This window comes from Vulpes vulpes, chromosome 3 (assembly GCF_048418805.1).
Source record: "Vulpes vulpes isolate BD-2025 chromosome 3, VulVul3, whole genome shotgun sequence".
Taxonomy (NCBI): Eukaryota; Metazoa; Chordata; class Mammalia; order Carnivora; family Canidae; genus Vulpes; species Vulpes vulpes.
The window spans coordinates 62,438,593-62,466,147 of NC_132782.1; the positions used below are offsets into that span (position 1 = coordinate 62,438,593).

The 27,555-nt window shown below is 63.1% G+C and overlaps 1 protein-coding gene across 4 annotated transcripts in view; it reads right to left on the reverse strand.

Moving 5' to 3' along the window:
* SLC12A7 (solute carrier family 12 member 7) overlaps positions 1 to 27,555 on the reverse strand; it is a 65,742-nt gene that overhangs the window by 16,546 nt on the left and 21,641 nt on the right. Inside the window, exons 1-9 of one of the 4 annotated variants that reach the window (XM_072752663.1) lie at positions 20,396 to 20,620; positions 6,460 to 6,554; positions 5,941 to 6,066; positions 4,811 to 4,957; positions 3,703 to 3,757; positions 2,497 to 2,627; positions 1,584 to 1,825; positions 646 to 857; positions 165 to 332 (exon numbers count right to left, since the gene is read on the reverse strand). In XM_072752663.1, the coding sequence (XP_072608764.1) occupies positions 165 to 332; positions 646 to 857; positions 1,584 to 1,825; positions 2,497 to 2,627; positions 3,703 to 3,757; positions 4,811 to 4,957; positions 5,941 to 6,066; positions 6,460 to 6,554; positions 20,396 to 20,525 (1,306 nt within the window). In that variant the 5' untranslated portion in view covers positions 20,526 to 20,620. Of the gene's footprint in view, positions 1 to 164; positions 333 to 645; positions 858 to 1,583; positions 1,826 to 2,496; positions 2,628 to 3,702; positions 3,758 to 4,810; positions 4,958 to 5,940; positions 6,067 to 6,459; positions 6,555 to 13,871; positions 14,451 to 20,395; positions 20,621 to 27,555 lie in introns of those variants that run through there. The other 3 variants (XM_026019148.2, XM_072752664.1, XM_072752662.1) reach the window with 3 other exon arrangements.

Genomic DNA, 27,555 nt, shown 5'->3' on the forward strand with positions numbered 1-27,555 from the left:
TGCAAGGATGGCCCTCAGCTCCTTGCCCAGCTGCCGCGGTCTGTCACCCCGAGTGACGCTGGTCTGCTGGGAGCGCTTGGGACAACACCTTCCCACACCCCAACTGGCACGTGGGGAGCAGAGACCCCAAGGCTTGTTTCTCGGGGGACCGGGCAGGGCCTCACCGGTCACGGAGGGAAAGTAGATCCCGACCAACATGGTGAAATAAGTCATGATGTCAGTGAGCACATAGGGCAGGCCACTGGCTCTGCTCTCCTCTGGCACCGGCACGGACGGCATGCCCTTCCTCTCCACGAACGCCCCCTTGTCCGCGTATGTGCTCCACAGATTATCTGTGGGTGACAACAGGCCCATAACAAGATTCCGGACCCTTCTACCAGGCCCAGCAGGCACAGCGGTGAAGGGCTTACCAGCTCCCACGGGATCTGATGTCACACGAAGACACACGACCCCATCTCCCAGAACACAGATGGGACAGACCCTGTCCCCCCACCCTGAGCCCCCATGACCAGGGCGAGTGCCCGTGCACCTGCCAGCAAACCTCTAGAAAGACAAGGTCTGCTGAGCCGCAGGCTTCATGGCCTGCGTGGTGACCACGGCTCCAGCTCCGGGGAGGACGGCTACCAGGTGTGGGGTGGCACTCACCCAGCAGGACGCCACTGGCCACCCCAGGGATGCCCTGGATCTCTGTGACGTTGTTCTGGGCAAAGTACTCGTCACAGCTGGCACTGGACATGGAGTTGTTGCAGAAGAGGCGCCAGAGCGCAGTGGGCGTCGTGCCGTTGTTGGCGGTGTGGACCTTGGCACAGAGGTCGAAGCCGCGTCTTGACAAGGTGCGGTTCCCCAGCAGGCAGACCCTAGCACAGGGAGGTGGGCGTGAGAAGATGCACAGGCCCCTCCTGAAACTACTTCTACCACTTTTCCCAAGTGACCAGGATTGGGGGCTGCTAGGCTGCTTCTGACACTCCACCCTGGGCGGCAGGAGTGCCGGTGAGCTGCGCAGGCTGGGTGCTGAAGCAGGACCTGGGGCCCTTGCAACCATGCTCCCCGGAGCACAGTGCGTGTTGCAGGGGCCTTGCACGACTGACGCAGGTGCCTCCCTCCACAGGGAGGCACTGGGGGGGGGGGGGGCTTGGTGCCACCCAGCTGTCCAGCCCCTCCTGACCAGCCCTGTGGGCCCTGGGCCCACCTGGCCACCTGACATACCACGTAGCAGGCGTAACATGGCTCGCTCACTCGCTGTGACCTTGAGCCACTTCCTGGGACCTGCCAGCCACACCCAGAAGGGCGACAGGAAAGGAGCCCACTGGGGGGCCCCGGCCAGCCAGGGGCACTGAGGACGGGCCACCCCAGGGGGTGCTCAGTGCAGCCTGTCCTCGGGGCCAGCAGCACCGTGTTCACCCCTGACCTCTGGCAACCTACCCCATCCGTGCAGAGGGCGCGGCCCCATGAGCATCCTGATGGCTCATCCCCCAGCCCAGCGAGTCTGCACCCCCCAGTGCCACCACCCCGGGCTCGACCAGGCAGTTGCACACAGACCAGGCTAAGAGGAAGAGCTGCACCTCTGCAGGCCCAGGACTCACGGGACATCTGGTGGGTCGAAGGCGGTCTTGATGACACCGGCATAGATGGCAAGGATGGACAGCACGACACAGGCCAGGAACACCAGGGCCAGCTTGTTGACATACTTGACGCCCACGAAGACCACCATGGCCATGAGCACCAGTGTGCACGTCCCATACACGCGCATGTTGTGCAGCATGGCCGTGGCCTCACCCTCCGCCGTCTCTGCCTGGATGATGGCTGCGCTGGGGGAGATGTAGGTCTGTGGGGAATAGAGAGTTAAAGAAGGGCCTCCCACCATCCCTGCCTGGAATGTGGCCCCACATGGAAGGCGCCTTTGTGCGCAGGGCCTCATGCTGGGCCTCCACCCCCCAGAATGCATTTAAGGAGCGTACACCCTGGTGGAAGCCCAGAAATGAGAGCAGAGTAGACAGGCTAAAAAGAGATGCTGCCCTTGGGGTGGGCGTCATGGACACTGGCCCCTGGGCAGCACCCCCAGCTCAGCCTGCAGGGCCAGGGGCCACAGTGGCCTCATCATCGGGGAGTGAGGACATTGTCCACGGAGACCCTACCGTGCACGCACATAATAAACTGAGTGGGGGCAACAGGATGGACCAATTCGTGGCCGAGAGGTGACCGGCTTGCTGGCTCTGCCTCTTCCAACAGCAGAGGCAGCTGAAGGCCAGGGATGCGGGCTGATCTGGGGCTCAGACCTGCAGCCCATCATGCACTCAGATGTGCCCAAAGGGTAGCCGGGAGGGACCCCAGGTCACTGTAGTCAGTACGGGCACAGCGTCCAGCCAGGGCCCAGCACCAAGAGGGACGCAGCCAGCCTCCGAGAGCCTGAGCAGGCAGGCATCAGAGCAAAAGGGTGGGGGGCCCAGGAGGGGACTCCTTGGGGCCTGGAGAACCAGCCCAAAACAAAACACGTACCAAAAAAATCTCAATGGTCCCCAAAATATACATGGCCCCAGCGAAGGTCGTGCCCAGATAGAAGCAGAGGCCCACGGCCCCTCCGAACTCAGGCCCCAGGGAGCGTGATATCATGTAGTACGAGCCGCCAGCTGCAAACAGGACAGAGAAGCAGCGGGTTAGGGTCGCACCATTTCCTGGGAAGCCGACGTTAGCCCAACACCTCGATGCTGTGCACTCTGCCCCAGAAAGGCCAAGGAAGCCTGCGGCTGCTTGAGCACCATCCTGCACCAGAGCACAGCCAACGCCACAGCCAGCCCTGGACCCCACGCCCTGGTGGCCCTGAGGGTGGGGGTGCAGTCTACACCATTGCTGCCCCCTGGGCCAGGGAGGCTCCAGGGATGGGCAGCCTCCCCAGGACCTGGAGACGGAGTCCCGCAGGGCCTGGTTTGCAGACCATCCCCTCCATGTCCTCCTCGCCTGGAGCCCCGCACCCACCCAACCCAGGGACGGTCACGACAAGCAGCCGTGCTCCGGGGCTCCAAGGCCAAAGCAGCCCCAAAGACTGAAGCCGTGCCCAGCGCCCTCAGCCCTTCTGCTCTCCAGGCTCCTGACACCCGTTCAGGCGGCACCCGACGCAGGGACTGCCCGTGGTGATGCTTCAGTTCAGCCTCAGCAATAACTCAGTTTGCAAACAGAATTGGGGTCTGGGAAAAATTAACTCCAGGACCAAAACCAGGAAGCGGTTCATGAGATGCCAGCATCTCTGACCACAGAGCAATGTTGACATTTCCTAAGAAAGTATCTGGAAACGTTCATGTAGGTTCCACTAGGAATCTACAAGAATCCCAGTTTCACAGCAGCTCTGAGCGCAGGCCAGGCACTGGGGGACAAGTGTGCGCAAGATTCCCGCCTTGCCTTAGGACAGCTTGTGGCGCCCCCATGTGCTGGGAGAGCAGGGAGGCCGAGAGCGCCTCTGCCTGGAGGCGGGGTCCCTGTGGACATGAGACCCTGCCCGCATGCCCGCCAGATGTGGCTGTCTGTGCTCCGGGCTTGCCATCAGGCGGGCAGGGCACGTGCATACAGGGGCCCTCTGGGGCAGCACCGCCTACCTTGGCAGAGGCCACCCTGGGTAAAGGGCTCATGTCAAGGTCACAGTAGGGAGAGCCCTGCATCCCCAGCAGGGCTCAGGTCGGGTCTCCACTCGGCCTGCCCCAGCACCCTTACCTGGGACCACACCGTTGGTAGCAATGGCGCTCATAGAGATGGCCGTCAGCATTGTCTGCAAAGACACAGGCGAACTCCTCTGAGAACAGAGGATGTTTGGGGGACCACGCCTAGCCCCATAACGAACGGGCTGCCGAGTTCCAGGACACTTAGGGCCGCCCGGATCTCTCTCACTCGACCCTCAAAGCTGAGCTCCTACAGACCATCCAGAAAATCCCAACTCCAGACCCCACACGGGATGAAAGGCCGACTTCTGCCTCGGTGCCCGTCTACCATGGGGCTGGGGGGGAACCCCATCTGGGCGACCGCTCCAGGCTGGAGGCAGGACCTCCACAGCTGTCCAGGGTGGGTCTGCCCCCAGTTCCCAGCACAGCTCAGAAAGTGGCCACACCACAGGCTAGGAAGCAGTTTGCTACCAAAGGACCAGAAGGAGCCTCTGGAAAGTATAAGTTGCCGATGGCCGCTACAATCCTGGGTCCCACTTCTTTGGCTCAGGTCTCCCTGGGCACACGTTTTGCTTACAGAAGCCCCTGCTCTTTATCTGGTTTCATGGCAGTTATCACAGGTACTTCCAGATCTCTCAAGTGAAAGAAACGTCACAGCAGGAAGGAGGGGACGTAGCTGAGATGACCATGCTGCAGCCTGCGGAGCCACGAGGAGCACAGGACAGTCCCTGGACAGCTAGGAAGTTCCAGGGGAGGCCTGGGGGCTCAGAGGAGCCAGTCCCACAGTGAGAGCAAGGCAGGAGAGCCTGATGCTGTGGAGCAGGTGCCCGGGAGCGTGGAGGCCACAGCAGACCCGTGAGCAAGGGGACAACAGCCCCATGCACTTACTGCCTGGGGCCAGGCAGGTGTGGGGGGCAGGGTCTAGAACCAAACAAGTCACAGAAGTGAGCCCTTCCTGCAAACAGGGACCCCAGGTGCTTCCAAACTGGAAGGGATCTCATGAATATGCAGGACCTGCTCGAGTGGAGACAGCGCCCCCACAAGCCCGGCCACCTGGACGCACACCCCAGTGTACTTCCACAGATGTAGGACCCAAGACCCCCTGGCCGATCGCTGGCCCACTCTACACCTGCCAGCCCTGGAAGGGGCCCTGGGTCACTCACACAGGTACAGCACATGAACACAATGAGGAAGGACTCCAGGACGCCAGCCGCCCCCACGATCCACGTCAGGCGCAGGAAGAGAATCACACCAAGGATGTTCTGGAGGCAGGGCAGGTAGACGCCAATGAACGTGCCCATGCGTGGGCTCTGAAAGAGAGCACGGCGGTTCTAGGGAGGCGGAACCAGCACCTGTAGGCGCCCAGACCCACCACCCTCCCAGGAGCCCTGGGGACACTCGGACAAGGAAGGGAAGCCATGGCCCTGGAGGCCTGGGGGAAGCCAGGCATCCCTGGAAGGGAGGCTTTGGGAGAAATCCTTAGGACCCCACCGCCCAGGAGCAAGGTGGATGCTGGGAGGGAATCCAGACCACGTCGCTGCCAGAGAGCGGGAAGGGTGCCATGAGGGCAGCCATGGCAACACCAGGCCAGTGGGAGGCAGGACAAGCCCAGGCCCTGTTCTGTGGACGGCAGCTCCGGGCTGCAGAGGCCTAGGCACTCAGGGACACAGGAGGACGATAGACAGGGGCTCCCTAAGTGCATAAGAGGCACCGCAAGGCAAGTGCCTGAACCCACTGCAGAAAGTTCACATGTGACCTGCAGCCATGTGAGCCCAGTGGTGCCACCTCTGGGGTGTCCTCTGTGATCCCCGAGGCCACCAGGGCTCAGGACCGCAGGCAGGTTGGTGGCACCGAGGCCAGGAGCCTGCTGGGGGGCTCCAGAGCCACCACAGAGGGCACACAACACCGGGGTCCCAGCCCATCCTGACCCACAGCTGGCGAGGCACCAGAGTCAGGTGGTGTACCTCAGTTTCCGAGATGGCCCTTCCCCCTGAAAAACGTCTCAGATGCAGGTGAGTAAGAAAACACACACACCTGGGGAAGGTTTGCTCTGGAAATACTTCCTAAGAGTGGAGAAAAGCTGCAGACACAGGCCAGGAGGTCAAGGGGCCGGAAGGCTGAGGGGCCAGGAAGCTGAGGGCCAGGGAGGGTAAGGTTCTGGGAGGTTGAGGGCCAGAGAGGCAGCTCTGCTGGCTCACTGGCCCAACGACAGACTCCCGCAGGACAGCAGGCTACACCACATATAGAGAAGGGGCTTCTGGGGGTCACAGGTTGGAGGGCAGGGGGGGCGCACCTTGACCTCACGCCTCTTGCCGTCCTCCTCATGTTCCTCATGCTCTACGACGCCCTGGCTCAGGTTGGTGTAGTTGGCCAGCTTGTTGAGCAGTGAGGACACCATGGGGTTGCTGTCCATCTCCTCCTGTGCGGGGCCAACACTGGGTTCATTACCCGATCCCCCCCCACACACACACTGCTGGACCAGTGCCCAGCACAGGCTCCCTGTTGGTTCCAGCCCCAGATCCGAGGCCATGTCACCCTGGACATGTGCACAGTGTTCCCAGGTCAGGGGTCAGGAGCCCAGGTTGGGGCCCATGGCCACACAGAGCAAGGTCCAGGGTTCCCTGATGGCCCCTCCTGAGAAGGTGGCGGCCAATGAGGCTCCCCCTGTGTGTGGCAGCCAGTTGGGTGGCAGCCCTCCACCCGACCCTGTTCCTCGGGAGACCACGAGGTCTCGGGGCTGTGGCCCTGTGTTGTGTCCAAGTTACAGCCCTGGCCCCCATGCATCCCGTCAGAGGGCAGGAGCGTGCGTCACCTCAAAGAGCGCCATGTTCTTTCCTTCACAGAAGCTCTCCTGCTCCATTTCCGAGTGGTTGATGAACGGGCTGTTTTCTCGCGGGTTCCCATCTCCTGCAGGGCAAACCGCTCAGGTCAGTTGTACAAGCGGCCAGAACAGGGCAGGTGCCACTGCAGGCCCACGTGACCCCAGGGCCTTGGGGACCGCTGAGCAGGCTGGGGGCCCCAAGGAGGCCACCGGGCTCCAAGGATGCAGACATGCGTTTCACCTGGGGACATTACCCTGTGCCTGGGGCCCCCACCAGCAACACACCTCGGGGTCGCAGCCCTGGCTGCTGAGCCAGCCGTTTGTGCCTGAGCAGCCCACCACCCACCTCACTTTCCCCAGATATAAAACAAGAGGTACAAACACAAAGGGTGAGGAACAGGTGACCGTGGGGCCACTGCGTCCCAGGTGGAGTAGGGGGTAGGAAGGGACAGGGCATGTGGCCTCCCCCAGGTGCTGGGATCAGGGCAGGGCCAGCACTATCTGCAGGACCCACAGGTGTAGCCTCCCATTCAGGAGCTTCACGTCCAAAGCCGCCCCCTGGGGTCCCACGGTGCTTCACCAGAACTCCTGGGGACACATGCTGGATGGCCCCTGCAACAGCCTGGCTGGAACCGTTCCTACGGGAAACCGTGCTCATGCTAGGGCCACACAGAAAAGCCTCGGCCTGAGTTTCCAGCTCACCAAATCCCAGTGGATCACAGGTCTCCCCAGCGACCTTCAGCTCAGGGACCCAGCAGTCCCCGGGCAAGCACAGTGCCTGAGGTGGCCCTGAAGCCCCGCCAAAGAGGTGAGAACTGGCCCTCGAGGCCGCCAGGCTATGGAGGAGCAGGGCGCTCAGATCCTAGTTCAGTCTGTGGGCTCCGGCTCCCAGACCCTGAGACGTGGCACCAGGTCACAGGTTCCAAGTCCCAATGGAGGAAAGGTCACAAGCCCCGGGGGGAGGGGGCATTTCATCAGAAACGGTGACATGATGCCACCCCAGGTACAGGAGCCACTGATTGGGGACAGGTGGGGCCAGGAGCCTGGGGGCTGCACTGCCTCGTGTCCCCACCACCGAGGGCAGCTCCTATCTGGACGTCCACCATCAGAGGCCACAGCAGGGAAGGCCTGGCCTGCTGCAGGGATGCGGACGTGGGCACCTGCTCACAGGAGGCCCCCTAGCCACCGGCATTGTGCTCAGGGGACCTGGTGTTCTGACTTATGACCAACGCCACCTGGCAAGGAGGGAAAGTCTCCAAAACCAGCTTCCTCAGACCCCAGGGCACCAGGTGCTAGGTGAGAACTCATGCCGGGTCCTGCTGGTCCGCCTTTCTGACAGAATCCCTAAGACAGAAGGGTCACCATCCTGCCGGACACTCGGGGTGGGGGTGGAGGGCCCCCAGTCAGTCGCCGTGGCAGCTCAAGGTGACAACGGGGGGGGCGACAGTGGGCCGCGTGCTGGGTGCAGTAGAGAACCCCATCCCCACCCAGTCAGCCGAGCAGTCCCTGCAATCCAGGCTCACCTGCTCCTGAACTGCACACAGCCCGAGGCCACCCGGCCCCTTGGGGTCGCTGCCCGAGGCCCCCCCCACCTCCACAACCTGCCACTCGCCAGGCCCAGTCTGTGCCCTCGGCTTCCTCCAGGCCTCACCCCACGCTCTGGTCAGGGGAGCGCCTCCTTGCTTGGCTTCTGAAACCACCCCCGTGTTTCCCACGCTCAGAGCCTGCAACGAGGAGGACGGACAAAACAAATGACCACACTGCCAGCGGACGCCACAATCACCCCAAGCGGGGATCACACAAGCAGCCCAAGCACCCCGAGCACAGACTGAATCCTGCGCTCAAGACCTCAGAAAACTAAGGAAACCGGAAGTGCTGGCAGAGGGTCCCCTTCCAGACACGCGGGTGAGCGCTTCTAAAACTGGCACGCACGTCTGTGGGCGCACAGCATGCACCCGAGCCATCATGCGACTGCGCTCCCATGACGGGGGCAGGTGGCCAGGGTGGTGGGCTCTCCACCTCCACCCACACACTGCAGGTCCTCTGAGGACGACCCGGCACACGCGTCAGGACAACAGACCGCCAGCGATGGCTACCTCCAGAACAATCTGAGCTTCGAAATGTGAGGTCACAGCACAGATGAGCGCCCTGAAGCCAGAGTAAAGCACAGTCAGCATCCCACACAGCCCAAGTCTGGAGGGAGGAAGCTAGTCCCAGGACCAAACCTGAAGCTGTGAGGGGGGACCTGGGGGGACAAACACGCCTGGCTCTGCGGGGCTGCTCCCCACGAGCCTGACCACACACAGGGGTGAGGGGGACACAGGACGGGTGTGGTGGAGCTATGGGAACCCCACGCAGGGAAGAGGCTCGCAGCACAGGGGACCTTCCCTGTATAAAACAGAGTAAGGTGGGGAGCCCCCCAGGACCATGCCAGGAAGGTGCATGTCCTTGTGGCAGGTGGCACTGGGACGGCGGGGCTTGTGTGCAGGGGGGCCCTGAGCTGTACGCTGGGAGGAGCCTCCACGCCAGACCGGCTTTTCTGTGACCCGGCTGCCCCTCCCCAACTACACGCTGAAGCTCCCCAGCAGCACATGGCCCCCACGGCCCCAAAGACACCAGCCTCCTGAGCCACGACACCACTAAAAACAAAGGCCTGAGAAACCACCACAGGCCGAGAAGCCAGATGCAGTGTGGATGCCTGGAACCAAAGAGGCACCACTGGGTGGGACTCGGGGTGCAGGCCAGGGGGGCCATCCATCCGCTGGGACACCCACGGGGAGCATGGCACAGACCAGCGCACGTGGGGGCTCCATGAGTCCAGAACTGTGCCAGACGTCAAGCTCACTCAATATTAAAGAAGTAATCTTTATCTCAAAGAAACCACAAAGAGAAAATTTAAGAATCGAGGCCTGGAAGACACAGACAGGCAGGCGCCGCTCACGAATGCCCGGGCACGCGCGTCAGATTACCATTCGTAACCACCACGTGCAGTCAGCCCGGGGAATTCCGCGAGACCCTGAAGCTGCTGGGTGACAGGCAGAGGGTTATCCGGGTCCCCACATGGTCAGTCCAGGCGGGAAGTGTCTGGGGCCAGAGCCGCCTGGGGTCACGTGGGCACCGAGACAGTGACGGGACACCCCACGGCATTCCTGCCTCAAGGCATTTCTCCTGAAAACCACCCCAGGAAAACAGCCACGGACGATTTCCATGGCATTCCACATACCTCCTGCCATCCTTCAGGCATGCTGCTGAAGAACAGACAGCAAGTGGAGGAAGGTTCTAGACCACGGGTCCAGCGAGCCTCCTCAGTACAGGCCACACGGCTGTCACAAGTGCTCAGTGCACCAAAGACAACGTGCGAACAAGCCAAACAGCAGGGTCACATGCCAATAAAACTTTATTTACAAATGCAGGCAGGCCGCAGCTTGCAGAGCCCGGCAGCAGGTCCTCAACACACAGCTGTTTCCTGAGATCTCCGGGAGGCCGCAAAGCAGAAGTGGCCGTCCTTCATCAGCTCACCTGTTCCCAGCCTCAGCCACTGTCTCTGCCTCCACCTCACCTCACAGCAGGCGGGATCGGCCTGTTTAAGGCCCCAGCCAGGGGACATCTGTGCAAACCAGTGCTTCACGAGTCACTCCTCTCCACGCCCTGAAGGGACCTTAGTGACCATGCACACCAGCTGACCCCAGGTTCTACGGGAAGGTCCAGCAGCACGCCACGAGTGAGCAGGCCCAGTCCAGGCCTGTGACCCCGAGAGCAGGGGCGGGCTCTCCCAGGAACACAGTGCACAGGTGGCGGCTGCTGGTCCAGAACCAAGGTTCTAAGAAGGATCTAGAGGGCACAGGCGGGCACAGGGAGCCAGGCCCTGGCCAGCACTGGCGTCCCCGTCCCCATGAGGGCTGCTTCAGGGGAGGCCACAGTTCAGCACCATGTCACCTCATCGCAGAACATTGGACATGTTCTATGAAAGCCACGCTGCCTCCACCAGCGCTGGGTGCGCATACAGGCAGGGACTCCGCCTGACACCTCTCCAGGCTCACGTGTCACTGACCCCGCTGGGGCCCAGAGCTTCTCCGCAGCCCGTGCGGCCCCCCACGCCCCTCAGGCCATGTCTCCCTCCTGCGCCCTCCATTGGTTCCAATGCCCATTTCCGGCCTCCCCGAGGTCAGCGAGGGTTAGACTGACCTGGGGTGAGGTCATCCCGGCAGACTGCACCCCATCTCCCAAGACTGAATTGGGTTCCTCCCCAGACTCCAGCATGTGGTGCATCTTTGTCCTCTGCAGCCAGGCAGCCACGCCCCGGGGCGAGGGGGCTCAGGGAGGCCGAAGCCCACTCAGAGCCCTTGTTCCTGCTGGGCAGCCTCTCAGGGTACAGTGTCCATCTGCCCATCGCCCCCCATGATCACCTCCTCCTGACAGTGCCAGATATCACTCCCCACACCTTCCACTTCTGGTCTGTAACCGGGATTTTACCTGTATCTCTCTCAGAATGGCTCTCGAAGCAGGGCTAGGGAACAGAAGATGGGGCACAGACCTTGGGGGTCCAGCAGCTGCCCCCTCCCTGCTCCCCAGGTCCGCACAGCAGACACGGGTCACATGAGGGCTGCAGGAGCCTCTGGCAGAATGGAGGGTCTCCCAGTGACCCCCCAGTGCACCCAGTGGCCAGACCCCAGAGCAGCCTCATACAGCCATGTCTCCAGCGGCCAGGCCTCTGAAGCAGTTATGGCTGGAACGAAGCATTTCTCTGTTCCAGGACCCTGACTGTAGACGCATGACCCCGACCCTGCCCCCGCCCCCCTGCGTCACATCCAGGACCACGGCTGGAACCCAGGCCAGAGAGACCCCTCCTGGGCAGAGGAGGAGTCCCATGTTCGTGCTTGAGGGCAAAGGCCCGGTAATTTTCACAACAAATTTTTGGCTCAAACAGAAATACTGTTGTCAAAATCAGAGGACGTATCAGAAGGACGAGGACCCTCCTGGCCCCCACGCCGCAGGCGGCGCACACTGCAAAGCATGCCCTTCGGGGAGGATGGACAGGCCCTCCCTGGCTGGGTCTCCCGGCAAGCGGAAGGGAGGATGTCTCGGGACCTTGGCCGCCCGCAAGGAAGCAGAAGAGGGCCTCAGGCTGACAGGAAGGTGGACGCCCTTCCTGCCCCCAGGACCATGGGGTCACCTCTGGTGCCACGGAGAAGGGACGGATGCCAGTGTCCCATTTTCCTGAGTCCCACATGGTCTCAGGTCAGCATGTGACCTGGTCCCCTTCCCCCACACCCGGCACGCTCACCCAGCACAAAGCCCTTCATTTAAGGCTGTGTTGCGCTTCTGCTCAGCTCTGGGGTCCCTGATGCGGGATGGACATGTGACTTGCCCGAATGCCGCGTCCTCCCACAGGGAAATGACACCCACGTGTGCACGGCACCTCCCGGAGCCCAGCACCAGGGAGGCACACAGGTCAGCTCACTGCTCCAAGGCCTCCCCTCAAGGGCACAGCCCACTCCCACCACATCCTGACCCCGCACACATGACACCAGGTGTGACCTGAAACCCGCAGACCCCACGAGCAGCCTCGCGGTCAGACAGCGGCAGGGCCCAGGTGCATCCCAGCACTGCCCCACGGACCAGGCACAACTCACGAAGCTCCCCACCGTCTCCCACTCGCCCAGGGCTCCAGAGGGGAGGTTCCCTTGGGAAATACCACGGGGCCTTCGGAAGAAGGACTCAGGGAGGCTCCGGACACTGGAGGAACACAGCCACCTTCCAGCCCAAGCGAGGCCGCCACGGCAGCTCGCTATGCTGCTGGGTCCCCAAGACCAGACGGAGACGCCACACACAGCACGTCGTCTTTAACTCTGATGCATCCAGAGGACAGGGGACGTCCCAGGGGATGCACAGCTGCTGAGCGGCAGCCACACAGAATGTTGGCAAACCAGCAGGAGCACCCAGAAGATCCCAGCAAGCCAGAAACATGCAAGCGCATTCACACAGGACACACACACGCACACGCGTGCCGGCAGATGCAGGCTTGCAAGCTCACGCTCGAGCACACGGGGCATCTCTGGGGACCGCAGCTCTGAAGGCCTCACCAGGCTCTCCGGCTAATGGGCGTGCCCCCGGCGTGGGACACAGGGGACCCCCACTCCCCAGCGGGCCCTCCACCGTGTGCTGACTCTGGTCTGACCTCTCCCACGACCTCTCCCGTGACTTCTCCCACATGAGGACCTGCTGTTAGCCCCAAGGAGGCGGTGGCGAGAATCGGCCGGGGGCACCAGGCCCTCTCCCGCCTCCTGGGGCGGCTCCTGTTACTCACACAGGCTCCCGTCTGGCGGCGACCAAGACCCTGCGGCAGAAGGAGCAGGAAACCCAACACCGCCCTGCTCTTCCTCCTCTGATTTCGGCCCCACTTGATCCCTCCCCAGTGACTGTCTTGCCTCCCTGGGAACCAGCCGACCCACGGGCACTGCCGCCAGATGGAGCAGAGAGGTCACGGCCACCGCGGGGACAGGCCACCTCCTGGACAGGGACACAGTCAGCACCCAGGGGAGCACAGGCCGGCGCATTCAGGGAGCAGACACACTCAGGAGGGGGCTGGGTGCTGCCAGCGCACGTGGGATGTCCTGTCTTGAGGGCGGCCTGGCCACGGCCACCGACGGACACGGCCTCCGCTCCCAGCGTGGTGCAAGCAGCCCTGGGCAGCTCCCGGTGCGGAATCGAAAGCAACCGTAAGAGGCAAACAGGGAGGTGACTGTGCACTCTCCTCCTCTCCCCTCCCTGGGGACACGGGCCGTGAGCCACACACGGGGTCACAGGCACTCCAACCCACTTCCCTGTTGGTGGCCCACCCCAGACCACACAGGTGCCAGGACTGCACCTCCACCTCCTCCCCCAGGAAGCCACCCCAGGAACAGAAAAGGAAACAAGCCCAAGGCAGCAAGGTTTCAGAACCGCGGCAGCAGGAGACCCAGGCCAGGGCTCCACCAGGGACACAGCCTTGCAGGCCAGCACTGTCCACCCCAGGACCAGGGGCCGCCTGGCTGGGGCCTGCCCGCCCTGTCCCCCCACAGGACCAGGGGCCGCCTGGCTGGGGCCTACCCGCCCTGTCCCCCCACAGGACCAGGGGCTGCCCGGCTGGGGCTTGCCTGCCCTGTCCCCCCACAGGACCAGGGGCCTCCTGGCTGGGGCCTGCCCGCCCTGTCTACCCCCAGGACCAGGGGCCACCCGGCTGGGGCTTGCCGGCCCTGTCCCCCCACAGGACCAGGGGCCGCCTGGTTGGGGCCTGCCCGCCCTGTCCACCCCCGGGACCAGGGGCCACCCGGCTGGGGCCTGCCCGCCCTGTCTACCCCCAGGACCAGGGGCCGCCTGGCTGGGGCCTGCCCGTCCTGTCCCCCCCCAGGACCAGGGGCTACCTGGCTGAGGCCTGCTCACCGGGACTCTGGGCAGGAGGTTCTAGGACCCACATGATGCTGGCAGCCATGGACACGAGCTGGGGTGCAAAGCTGGGGAACCTCACTTTGTCTGCGGCAGTCCTGGTCCTGCTGAAGCCGCCAGACTTATCTGCACAAACCAGACCTCTACTGTGAAGAGGGAACTTCCCTCTTTCTCTTAAAGGGAAAATATTAACCCTCTGTGCTCTGCTGTCTGTGCAAAGAGCACTGCCCTCAGTCCCCCAGAAGGGTGCCCAGGCCCCCACGGGCTCGTCCCCAGTGGGTGCCCGCAGGTGGCTGCCCGTCAGAGCCTGGACAGGCCCAGGCCCAAAGTCTCATGACCCAGGAAACAGCCCCTGTGGGTTCTCATCAAAGGTTCCCCAACCCCATGGCAGAGGGGTCTTCCTCTCACTGCCCCACCCAGCTGCTCGAAGACACCTGCCCTGCCCTGCCTAGCTCCTCTGTGGCTCCAAGACAAATGTAGGCGACCCCTACGACCACGAGGAGCAGTGCGTGAGCAAAGCCCGCTCAAATGACGAGCACCCAGCCCCGGGTGCTCCCGTGAGCGGGAGTTAATACCTAACATCAAACTTTGCCCTCTGGACATGCGTCCACAGCAGCTGACACTCACAAAGTTCACACCCCCAGGCGGGTGACAGCAGGAGACCCCAGACAGGCCGGCAGCACACAAGCAGCACCTGAACACGGGCCAAACGTCCCAAGTCCTTCCCTGCCAATGGCCCCCAAGGACAGCAGCCCTGGGAAGGTGTCCCTGGCCCAAGGTCACGCGTCCCCTGATGCAGGAGCCTGAGCCAACCCGGGAGGACCGTCTCCCACAGGGTCCAACCTGCTGCAGAAACCTCGGACCCCCTGGCCACCTCGTGGGACACTGACCTGCAGCCAATGAAGGCCCCCGAACCAGCCGCCTCCCCAGCTCCCTCCTGCGTGGCCGCAGCCCTGCCCAGCTCTGTACTCAGGCACACCTCTGCACCCCTCTCCACAACGCACCCCAAGGAGTCTGTCCACAGCCCCCAGAGGAAGACGGCAAGCCCGCCACACACTTCTAAGTAGGACACATTTGAGGCTGTTTACTTCAAAGAAATACCCTGAAATTCGCTTGAGCCTCTACTGCTGAAGGAGGCGGGGGCCATGCCACGTGGCTCCCAGACCCGGGACCAGGGTGGGTAGGGATCTCCCACTTTCTGACAGTGCCCAGAACACCAACAGTGCTCTGGCCCCACGGAGGCACTGGCCACAACAGGGAGAGGGGGTTCCACGGCCCACCAGGCCTCACAGATCGGCCCCGCACAGAGGCGCGTGAAGGTGTCCCAGGATACACAGCACAGCTGCTCCAGAGCCCACTCGTCCCTGCTAACAGGCAGGAGAGCTCAGCTGAGCACAGCCCACACACCAGACGCTCCTCCAGCCACCACCCCTGCAGTGGGCAGCCAGGCCCCACCCCTGCCTGGCCCTTCCACGGAATTCCCCTGGGCCATCTCAGTGTCCCGTGGCTTCAAACCCTGACTCATCGCGCCTGTCTGGGGCCAGACTCACCCCACAGGGGGCTGCATTCGGGGGCAGGCTGCTGGTCCCCACCACCCTCAGTCTAACCCCTGCTAGTCCAGCACGCCACATGGGGACACCACAGAAACCACGTGCCCAGGTCACCGGAGAGCGCCAAGTGAGGAGGGAGCTATCTGTGGGTCAGCTGCTCCCTCTCAGCCATAGCCCACCTACGAACAGGAACAGCGACTGCAGGGTGCTGGGTTCACCAGGCCGGGGCAGCTCCTGCCTTCAGGACTCCTTCTTCCCACAGGGAGACTGCACTCAGGGACGCCCCCGAGCCTGGACAGCCACACAGCCAGAGACATGAAAACAGAACAGGCTCCGAAGCCCCTCTCTGCTGGAGGGGCCTAGCCCTGCCTCCCGGCCACTCTTGTTGGCGGCACCACCATCCCTAGCAGCCATGGCCCTTCCGTGAGGCCACGCTAACACCCAGCACCTCACGGTGCTCTGACTTCCCCAGTGCACCGTAAATCACAAGCTAGTCCTCACAGCCTGTGCCCTAGGAGAAGAGCACTGACCATTGTGCTCACTGATGCACCCAAGGCCATGGGGGACCAGCTGTGGTGCACCTTCTAGTCCCAACAGAACAAACGGCAGCTGCTGGTAACCGGCACCCAGGACCCCAGAGGGGGGACCCCTTGGGGGGCGGCCACGGGAGCTAGATCCTCACCAGCGTCCCTTGTGCCGACTAATGGAGGGCACCCCCCCTCGCCCCAAGCAGTGACCGCCACCATTGGTGTCCACAGCTCAGAGCTGCCCCAGCACAGCAGGTATCAAACTCGGAAGGTCCGGGAACTTTTCAGAACAATACAGACCTGGATCGATGTAGCAACAAGGCTCCTCATACCGGTCACGAGAACAGATCTCAGACCAGAGGCACAGACGTGTCACCACCACCTCCACCGCCTGGCCGAGGACAGTCACCCCCAGAGGCACACCTCCAGCCACATCACAGGACGACGGGGTCCGCGGACAGAACACCCAAACGCCCCCAGACCATGTGACCACCAAGCCCTGTGCCTGCCTCCATGTGCGTGCACACATCCAGGTCCATGTGTGTGCACAAACATGTACATGTGCCCAGACCCATGTGTGCACACACAAAAACGTGCATATGCACACACACATCCGTGAACATGTACCCACGTGCACACACCCACATCCATGCACACAGGCTCACATCTGTGCACACATGCAAACGTGCATTAGCACACCCACATCCAGGCACACATCTGGGCACACACACACATCCATGCACATGCACCCACATGTACACACCCATATCCAGGCACACACAGGCTGACACCTGTGCACATACGCAAATGTGCATACACACATACATGCTCGTGTATGTGCCCAGACCCATGCACACACATGCAAACGTGCATTCGCACACCCACATCCATGCACACATGCCCAGAGACCCATGTGTGCATACACACGTGCATACGCACACCACATACATGCACACACTGGCTAGGCAGCAGGACTTATCCAAGAGGGCCTGTCCCCTGAAGTTGTTCTGGGAACCCCAACAGACACACGAAGGAAGTGTGACAAAGCACTCGGACGCACACTCTACTTGGTGTGCTTCCACTTTTTGCTCCTTGGCCACTGAAGACTGAATCTGGTACACCGAGTGCACTTGTGGTACCCCCTGTCCCCCACCTGAGGGCCATGGCATCTCCCTCAACACCACATGGACAGTTCTGGCTGTGCCCGAGGAGACGGTGCTGGGCCAACGGTGCAGCTTTGGGAGTCACTGCCAGTGGGATGGCCGGCATGGCCCGTCCTTCCTGCTCAGGTGGCTGCCCTGCGTCAGCCTGACACCTCCCTCCGTTCTTGAAACCCCGTGTCCTCTCGCCCAGTAGAATCAAACCCCGAAGCCATCCTGGCCGTACTCCTTGACGACACTGTTCACAGAACCCCTGCCCCAACCCCAGGTCAGCTCGGCTACTCCTCCAGGGCAGCAGCCACACACACCAACAGAAAAGTTGCCTGATGTCTGGGGTCATGGCCTCAGCCCTGCCCGCTGCCTGATGGCCAGCCTGCTACAAGCCCCGGCAGGGCAAAGTGACGCTCGCAAGACTGTCTGGATCACTGTCCCCTTCAGAGGGTGGGGATGAGACCCCCCAGGTACCCAACATGTTGAGCCACAGAGCCAAGTCACCAATGGGATAAGGAAGCTGCAGTCAGAGCCGTGGGGAGGGAGCAACCGAACTCTCACCAGGGACGGGGACACAGGGCAGCCAGCCCAGTCTACCCTCCAAGGACTGAGCCCCCAACCTCTGTGGGGCCCACAGCTTGTGGCCATGCCTCATCTGCACACCTACCCGCTCCAGGAGGGAGCTCCATTCAAGCCCTAAGTCAGATAGGTTCCCTGGAGTCAGTAAAAACCCCACACTTGGAAGTCAGGAAAGCATCCCTACTCCTCACGTCTCGTCTGAAAGATATTTTCACCACGAAACACACACAGAAGGACACAGAATCCATCTTTCCCATTTGCAATCTCTAATCACACAAAAACAGAGAACAAATGTCCTTGACAAGGCACAGGATGCCTGGCGAGACGCACCTGCCATTCCAGAACACACCCCACCTGGCTAGCAGCGAATGGGGAGGGTCCACGGCAGGAGCTAATGCTTGCCCAGGCCCTCACAAGCACCACCCAAGCCACCAGCTTCCTGGCTCCAGAGCACCAGCCATGGCCTGGCCCATGGGTAGAGCTTGGAGCAACGCGGAAGGGCAGCGAGGCTCAGTGCTCGGCTTCCTCCAGCCCCACGGGGAGGCCTGGGGCGGCGGGGCCTCCCACAGCCCAGAGAGGCCCGGCTCCACTAGCCCTCACCAAGGAAGGGCAGTCCCCATGGTCCCACTGAGATTTACCAGGTCAGGTGGGCCCCCCACTCACTCTCAGCAGACCGCAGCCCCTCAACTTCTAGGGTCTCAAGCCTATTTCCAGATAGGCCCAGTCAAAGACACCCCAGATTAGCCTCCCCAACCTTGCTTCACCACCATTGCCACTGCCACCAGGAAGCCCACCCAGAAAGCCAGAAACTTCCCTGGGGTGTCGGCCAGAGTGCCAGCAATCCTGCGACGGGGCCAGACCCGCCACTGGCTGGGTCCTCCTGGGGTGTACACCCTTCACTCTGAGGACCGGGCACAGTTGGGCCTTCCCAGCTCCCAGAGGACCTTCCCTGACAAGCCTAGGGTGGCTGCTTCCCCAGCCCCCTTGTCATGCTGGCCACATGGTGCCCGGCCTGTGGCACCTCTAGAACCTCACGGTAAACATCAAAGACCACCCATGCAGAGCCCCCGAATAACAAGAGCACAGTGACGAAGCAGGGGACCCTATCCTGCCTCTTTCAGCTCAGCGTCACAAGTGCAGCTCAGACCTCAGGCTTTGTTAAAATGTGAGCATGAAACCCATGCCTGCGTCTGCTTGAGCTCGTGTCAGATATCACGCAAGGCGGTAAGATTCCAGAGGAGCCCTTGGCAGCCACGCAAGGGGTCGAAGGCTGAGGGAGGGGGCAGCACTCAGTGAGGGTGGGCGGGGGCTCAGGACCCCCCCAGCCCAGATGGGCGCGTGCCCAGCCCTCCTGGCAGCTGCAGCACCTGGCTCTGTTCCCACGGGCCTGAGAGCAGTGCTCAGAGGTCCTGGCGGAGGGACGAGGAAACAGGCAGGACAAAAATTATCCCAGCTTCAGACCAAGACCCACTCCAAGCCTGGAGAGAAAGGACCACAGCCCGCCCCAGAAGGGGCCAGTGGTCAGGGAGTGGACACGAGGGCTGCAGAGGCTCCTCTGGAAATGCGCTGCACTTGTGGTGGCCGCTATGACACGGCTCGCCCAGGAGGATGGTGCCAGAGTGTACGCAGAACCACGGAGAGGATGGATGCACAGACTGTCCTCATGTGCCACCTGGTCTGAGCCCTCAGGCCAGGCGTCGGCCGGACCTGTCCCAGGGCCCAGTACAGACCAAAGCTGGACTGAAGCCTGCCCCCGCCCCCTCAGGTGGGAAGGGACACCTGGGGAGGGGGCACCACAGTCAGCAGGACAGCAGCCCCCCTGTGGCACCTGGTGGTGGGTGCTCACGGAAGGTGCCTGGCCAGCCAGCCAGGGCAGGGGGCCCCGGGGCCTGAGCCACAGGGTAGGGGGGCCTCTGCCTAGAGCCCACAGAGTGAGCCCCGGGCTGCGACTGCTCTCTGGCCAAGTCTAGAGGGCAGCCACGGGCACAACCCACAACAGCGACAGGGAGCCTGGGGGATGCAGGGAGCCGGCCTGAGGCGCCCAGGGAGCCCGGCTGCCGGACCCCCCAAGAGAAAGTGAAAGCGCCAGGCGCCTTCGGAGTCCAGAAACAAAGGCTAAAGAGGACCGGCCGGAGCTCGGCTCTGCGGGGACGGGGACGGGGCGGCCCCTCCCGCGGTGACCCCACCGCCGATGGCCCCTGGTAGCGGGGTGCGCGGTCCGGCGGCGCACGCAGCGGGGGCTCGGCCGGGCTCATCGGACCCGCGGCCCTTTGCCCCAGCGCGCAAGAGCAGAGCAAAGGCAACAGGAAGGAAGCAGGAAGGCACTCGGGCCGCCCAGCCGGTGCCGCCCGGGACCTGGGGGCCCGGAGGTTCCCACGGAGGCCCAGGCCTCTCCCCGTCTCCATGGCTACCTCGGGCGTCCCACCCAGACTTGGAGCAAGGTGCTCCCACGGTTGGGGGGCGCGTGTGCGGGGAGCGGGGGAGCGGGGGAGCGGCGGAGCCCCGGGCGCGGCAGGAGCCCTGCAGGCGGGGGACGGCCCCCGGGGGACCCCGGCGCGCTGCGGAGAGCGGGCGGCCCGCAGCCCTCCCGGGGCCGACCTCCCCGCGCCCCGCGTCCGCGCGCCCCTCCTCCCGCGCCCGGGGCCCGCGCAGCCGGCTCCGCCTTTGTCCGGCGGGCAGGTGCGGCCGCGCTCACCCGGGCTCCGGCGGTCGGGCTCGCCCTCGGGGGGGCCCGGCGCCTCGGCCCCCTCGCTCGCCTCGGGCCCCTCGTCCTGGCCGCCGTCCGCGCGCGCCTCCACGGGAACCACGGTGAAGTTGGTGGGCATGGCGTCAGCTCCGCGCCCCGCTCCGGCCCCGCTCCGGCCCGCGCCCCGCGCCCCGCTCCGGCCCCGCTCCGGCCCCGCTCCGGCCCGCGCTCCGCCGACGCGCCGCGGGACTGGGGCTCAGGGGCGGGGTCCGCGCGGCCCGCCCCCCGCCCGGCTCGCCCCGCCCCCCGCCCGGCCACGTGACCTCACCTGCAGGCCCCTCGGCCTCCGGAAAAGTTTGCGCGCGGAGGGCGGGGCGGGGCGGGGCGGGGCGGGGCGGGGCGCCTCCGGCAAAAGCCCCCTCCCCCAGCCGGTGCTCCGGGCCCCGCGCCCCCGGGGTCCTCCCGCCCCCAGCCCGCGCTCCGGACCGCCGCGCCCCCGGGGTTCCCCCGCCGCCAGGGGTGACTCTGCTCCTGCACTGTCACCCCACCTGGAGCAAGCCTTTGCCCACAGCATCCTCCCCACCACCGTGACCCCAGCTGGCCCCTGCGCACAGGCTCCCCTCCCCGCCCACGCACGCAGTCTGGGTCCCTGGAAGGACTGAGCAGCCCCCCGCCCCCCCCCCACCAAGCGGGAATCTGGTCTCCCCTCCCTCCTCTGGCTCAGGCACACCCAGAGCAGGGGTTTCCGACTAGAGGGAGCAGGACATGGGGTGCGGTGCGGAGGCCGAGGCCGCTGTGCGGGGCTGTCGGGGCTGCTGTGGTGGCTCTGTCCCCAAGGGACATAACCCAGAGGAAGTTACCAAGGGTCTGGGACAGGTCCCGGCCCGGAGAGGAACCCAGGCTTTCCCTTTCCATTCAAGCCTCTACCTTTTTCCTTCTCCTGGGCAGCAGCTAGGGCAGCCAGGGTCGGGAAGACCAGCCCACCAGGGAGGGCTCCAGACCCCAGTAGGCACTCCCAGGATGCCACCGGCCTGTATTTTCAAGCACCTGGTGTGTTCAGTGACAAAGGACATATGGAAATAGAGAACCGCAAAATGCCCATCAAAGTGGAATTAGTTCTGGTATCCAGACCAGTGATGGCATGTAGGGGCCATGAGCCACCCCAACACACAGCTACTGTTTCACGGCCATGAAGCAGAAATAGAGGAGGGCAATAAGGTCACAAGGCACTGTGACAGGATAACCACGTCTGAAAAATGTTGCCAGTGTGTTCCAATTGGCCTAGAATGGGCAGCAGAGAGGTCGGTGGTTACCTCTGGACCTTGGGGTTGCACAGGTCTGCCTTTTTTCTGCATTTTTATATTACCCAAACAATATAAAGCCAAATCCAGAAAGTCCATCTTCAATTAAAGACAAAAGAGAGGCGCTGTGCCCCAGGCTCCTGGCCTCCCCCTCTGAACTGGTCCAGGGCCAGCAGGCTGTGAGGCTTGTACTGCATCCACCCTCACTCTCCAGCTTCCACAGAGATCCAGAGTCCGTGGCTGGGTCAGGAGTGTCAGACAGTGGAGCAGAGGGGTGCAGGTGACACCAGGTGTCTTCAGCTGCCTTCCTGGAACAGCAGCAAGAAAAGTGGGGGAAAGGCCACCCCTCCCCAAAATACAGAAGGGTCTCTAGGTGTGTTTCTCAGGGAAGGGCTGGCCTTGTTGAAAGAGTCTGGGTGCAAAACTACAGAATGCAGTGCTGATGGGTCCGAGTGGGGAAACAGGCGCCTTCGCTGGGAAGTACAAGCTGCCCCTGAAGCCTCTGCAAAGTCAGCACCAGTCACCCGGTTACTGCCTCAAGGTATGGGGACCTCACCAGAGCAAAAGGGTTGCCATCCTCTTACAGACTAAGTGGCCTGGGAGCAGGACCAGATGACCACAGGGACCCATTCGTGGGACCCACACCTTCACTTTACAGATGAGTAGTTGAGATCCAGAGGCTAAAGGCCACTCGCAGGGCCTGGGGAGGTTGGGGGTGGTGGTGACTGTTCTCCCTTCTTGTTCAAAGGCTACAGCTCATCCTCCAACTTTCCTGGCCCAAGATTTCAGCTTACCTCTCAGGGCTGGGAGTATCCTGTCCAGGAACCACCAAGGAGGATACATGAGGGACCGGGGTGCCAACTGCCCCAGGGACCAGGGCAGAGGGCGGCCCTGGGGGGCCCAAGACCACTTCTCACAGGAAGTCAGCGCCTTCAGGCTGGAAGAGCCTGGCACCCATCCAGGTGCACCACCCCCCACTGCCCCCCATGGGCCTGCGGTCAGCCCTCAGGGAAAGAAAGGCCAGCTCTGGCCCCTGGAGGGGAGAAGATGCCCCAGGATGCTGCTGGATGGAGAGTGCCACCACCCACCACCACCCCCCGGGGGAGGGCAGGGAGAGGAGTGGATGTGGGGTGGTAGGGAAGGAAGGACAGGAGGGGCGGGGGAACAGAAGGAACCAGAGGCCCTGGGGGGGACGGGAGGCCCCCCCCACCTAAAGCCAAAGTTACTTCTTCAGAGCAAACAGGGTGGTGAGCTGTCGGGCAGGGTGGAATGTGAGGACAGCAGGGGAAAGACGTTCGAGAGGGGACAGGTCAGTGCTCTGTGGCACCTGGACTCTCCAGGCTGGCAGGGTTGGGAGAATTCTCTCAGAGGGGACGACCCAGGGCCAGGGTGGTCTCTGAGGATACCAGGTCTGCCCCTCATGTGCTGGCTCAGAAAGGGCTGCAGCAGTCAGGGGCAGCAGACACTGCCACCCAGGGTGCCACCATGGACCCAGGCTGGCTGACCTGCCTGCCACCCTCTGGGCCCCTGCTCTCAGTGGGAGCCCTTGCCCCAGGTTCACACCTGGCCCCCCAGGCTCCTCCCTGTGCCCCTCCCCTGGGTGGGGAGGGCTGGTGGAAGCTGGGTGGCTTCCGGGGCTCAGAAGCCCTACAGCCTGCCCTGGGGACACAGGCTTTCTGAGGAGGGGCGGGGCAGGCACTCCGCCCTGAGGACTGAACTGGATCTGGGGTTCTGTAAACCATGGCCTGACTCTTCAAACATGTCACAGTCACCTAAGGACTCAGAAGCAGGAACCCTGGGCCTCATGGGATGGAAGGAGTGAAGAGGACAGCTGTAAAGCACTTTACAGGATCATCTGGGGTGTGTGAATGCTCTCACACCATTCTTGCACTTTTCTGTAGGTTGGAAAATTTTCAAAATAAAGTAGTTCTAGGTAAAGCCTCCTGCTCTTGAAGCAACAAATAGCCATATCTTAAAAGCACTGTCCTCTCCTCGACCTCCAATGCCCCCTGGAAGGTTATGCTGATGGACGCTGCCAGCTGGCCCTGTTCTACAGGCCCTGGCTAGGACATACTTGGGGTGGGGGTGGGGGGATTCTTGGGCCTCCCACCGTGCTGGCCCTGCTCTACCGTCCTGGCCCTGCTCTACCGTCCTAGCCAGGACGTCCTTGGGGTAGGGGGGACTCTTGGGCCACCAACCCTACTGGCCTTGCTCTACTGTCCTGGCTAGGATGTCCTTGGGGTGGGGGTGGGGGGGCTCTCTCAGCGGCCTCATCAGCCAGGCAGATCTGGCCACAGGCAGTGCTGAGCTGAAGGAGTGCCTGCAGGCTGGAATCTGAAGCCTGGAAGGCAGATCCCACCCCATAGCTCCCCAGAGACCTTGCTGGGCTTTATTTTTTGAGATAAGCAAAGAATGTTCTGAGAACCTAGAAGTCAGCATAGATGACCTGCCAGCTAAACGGGGTTTACAGCCCTTGAACAAGGGGGATTCCATGGTAGTCAAGCCCCCTGGGGACCCCTCCGCTCTCCCAGAGCTGCTGGGAAGGCGCCCTCACCATCAGGACATTGGTGATTACAGCACAAAGGAAAGCTCCCTTCTCACCTTCTTCAGAGCTTGAGACACCAAAATACCACTTAGCCCGTATATCTTGCTCTGGTTCTCCGAGTGACTTCTTCTCAAATAAATCTTGGTGGAAATTTGAGAAGCCCACTGCAACACCTGCGGGGGTTTGAGCGCAGGCATGCAACCGGAACCAACCTAGACGCTGGCCCCTGGCTGCTGTGGCTCCTGCTCCCCAGATCCCTCCCCCCAGGGCCTGGACCAGGCCCAGACAGGACCCCTCAGCCTCCCCACACCCACAGGGCACTCCCCAGGCCCCTGAGAGCCATCAGCTCTGCTCAGCAGTGCAGGTGTCCCGAATCCCCTTCAGCAATGTCTGAGGCCACAGAGCCCCAATGTGACTTCTGCATCCCTTCTTGCCCATCTCACCCAGACAAGTGTCCTGGGGCCCAGGCGGGTGGTGCCCCGGCCTCAGCCTATCACGCCAGAGTCACAGGGGGTGGTGAGGACCCGCAGACACGGTCAGGCAACAGGGCCTGGTGCCAGGACCTCCTTGTCCACCCAGCCCTTCCCCCGCCCCAGGGATCCTACACCCACTCTCCCAGCCCAGGCCCATCCCGTGGCTCCCGCATGAGCAGGGCAGGTCGCACCCTTCTCGCGAGGCTGTCAAGGAGCCAGGAGTGAGCCAGGAGCACCTGGGAATGGGCAAGATGGGGACAGGAGTGTCCAACTTTGGGTCACTGTGCCCCTGACCTCCCTTCAGGCCCAAATGCCTCATTGTTGCCCCAGGGCCCACACGCAGGCCATTCCCAGCCACCGGGTCCCTCTAAAGGCCTCATGTGCGACTCCCAGATTCTGATGCATGTTACTGATGTTAAGTCAGGACTCTTCTGCTGACACGGCTGGCCAGGTCTCACCCCTCAGGCTGCCATGGAGCCCCCGCAGGCTCGCAGGACACCCCCTGGACACCCCCCTGCCCCGGGCTGGGCCTGGGTGTGAGGTGACACCCACCATCAGGGGCTGAGAGATGCAGATTTACACTAAAGATGGCAGCCGTGGAGTTCACCCTGCGAGCCCCCTTCCAAGGGAAGCCCTCTTCCCAAAAGAGAAACCACCAAAGTGGTCTCCGTTAACATCAGCTATGTCTGCTCCTCAAAAGGCTCCGTTCAGAGTGCAGAGTAGGCCCAGGGTGCCAAGACAGCTGTCACCCACCGCCAGCCACATATGTGTCCCGCCTCTAGGAGGAGAGCCGGCAGATCGGGAAGGGGCCAGGCCGTGTGCAAGGGCCGGGCCGGCCCCGGCGGCACACCAGGCCCAGCGTGGCCATGGGAAGCATGCAGCCACATGGGGAGACCCACAGGCCTTAGCCAGGAGTCACAATCCCCTCCCCGCAGAGGGGACACCCCAGGACACTCGGAGCCACACATGGTGTCAGCCACGCTGGAGACAGCCCTCAACACAATGGGCAGAGGGACAGGAGCATCCCAGCCATGGACCTGCGTGTCCGTGAAAGGCGCCAACCACGTGCACAGCCAGCCAGTCCCTCACGGAGTCCGTGATCTCGCGGCCTGCAGCTTGGGGTGGCAGCTCTGGGGGCGCCTGCACGCTCATGGGGCACAGAGCTCACCCATGTAGCCCGTGTGTGCCCCTCACTGGAGGCAGGCTACACCTGGGAGGAGAAAGAAGGCGCAGCCTGGAGCCACCTGTGCCCAGAGCAGGGTCTGCCAGATGCCCTGGGTCGGAGCTCTGCTCCACGGGAGCACCGGCAGCAGGCAGGTGAGCCTGAGGCCCTTCACCTGGCCCCGAATCCCTCGCTTACCCGGCCATGGGCCACCTGGGCCACATCTCCCACAGCCTCTGTCAGCGAGCGCCAGCAGCAGCTATTTGTTGGCTTGCAAAGACGTCGAGGCTCGAGGCTCGGCAGACGTCCGTCTGACCCACCTGGTGCCAGGCTTGGAGATCCCAGCTGGGGCTCCTGCTGGTGGGGATGGGTGACGGCCTCTCGGCCCCACAGATGTCTGGCCCTCATGAGGCCAGCAGGACGGTCAGAGCACCTGCCCCCTGAAGTGGCCCAGAGCCTCGGCGGGGAGGGCGGCCACCGTCCAGGTCCCCATCCTGACCCCAAACCCCCGGGGGCCGGGGGGTCTGTCTCAATGCTTACCATAGGTCAGGCATTGCTTGGGGTCTTTCTCCACATGGCCCCAATTAGTCACAGACAAAAAAAAAAAAAAAAAGACAAACATCCGTAGCACAATAACGACATCCATTCTGCGGGTCCCAGAGAGACCAAGCGGTGCGCCAGATGTCACACAGCACGGCGGTGAGGCTGCAACGGGAAGCGGCTGCAAGAGTCTGGTGTGTCCACAGTCCCACCAGTGGTCAGTGCAGGGCCAGGCGGAGCTCCGCCTCTCCTGGGACTCGAGCCCATTGCCCACTCGCACCTAGCCAGGCCCTGAGGTGGGCAGCCATGTCCTGTGGCCCTTGGGTGGTGGTGTCCTGACTGGTGGTGAGAAGGTAGAGGTCTCGTGGACCCCCAGGGAAGGTGGGCTCCCCCACTGACCAGTTCCTCCATGGACCCACCGCCCCATCCCAGGGGATCACCCTGTCCCAGGCACTGTGGCCATCCTCAGACACACAAAGTGGGTCCCACATACCCAGCACTGTCTGGCGTGGGAGGCAAGGTCTCCAAGCCGTGAGGAAGGGGGCAGACTGCGCAGGGTGCTTTGAGGGGCAGGCACCTGGGGGAGGAGGCCCTGGCCATGGGCAGGTAGAAAGGGCAGGGGAGGGTCAGGAGGCCATGCAGGGGCGCAAGCCCAGGGATCAGGCCCAGGTGGAGCAGATGTCAGGGGTCACCCCGACCACGTTATGGCATAAGGATCTGGACGGGAGGCCATCAGGCATGCAGGGAGGTGGGTGGACAGGCATGCCAGGTCCCAGAGGATGCTGCCTTCCTCGGGGACTAGCACCTGCTCCAGGCATCTCAGCTGGTCAGTCTGGGGTTTGTCCCCTGGGCCCTCATCCCCGGGGAGGCCGGGCTTGGCCCTGGCAGCCACTGCACAGCCACCCCCAGGGGCCCGGCCCCAGGAGCCAGCCTGGCCAGTAGTGGGGGGAGCCCCTGCCACTCCCAGCCTCTTGTCTGCCTCCCGTGCCCTCTTTGGGCTCTCTGTACTCAGAGAGTCTCCAGGCCACCCTGGGCAGGGCCCACCACCTTGGACACTGCTTTGCCACACGGGCTTCACACCCAGGCCCGCTGTGGTGGCACTCTGTCCCCACGAGCTTGTCCATCCCGAGGCTCCCAAGGGGTCTCAA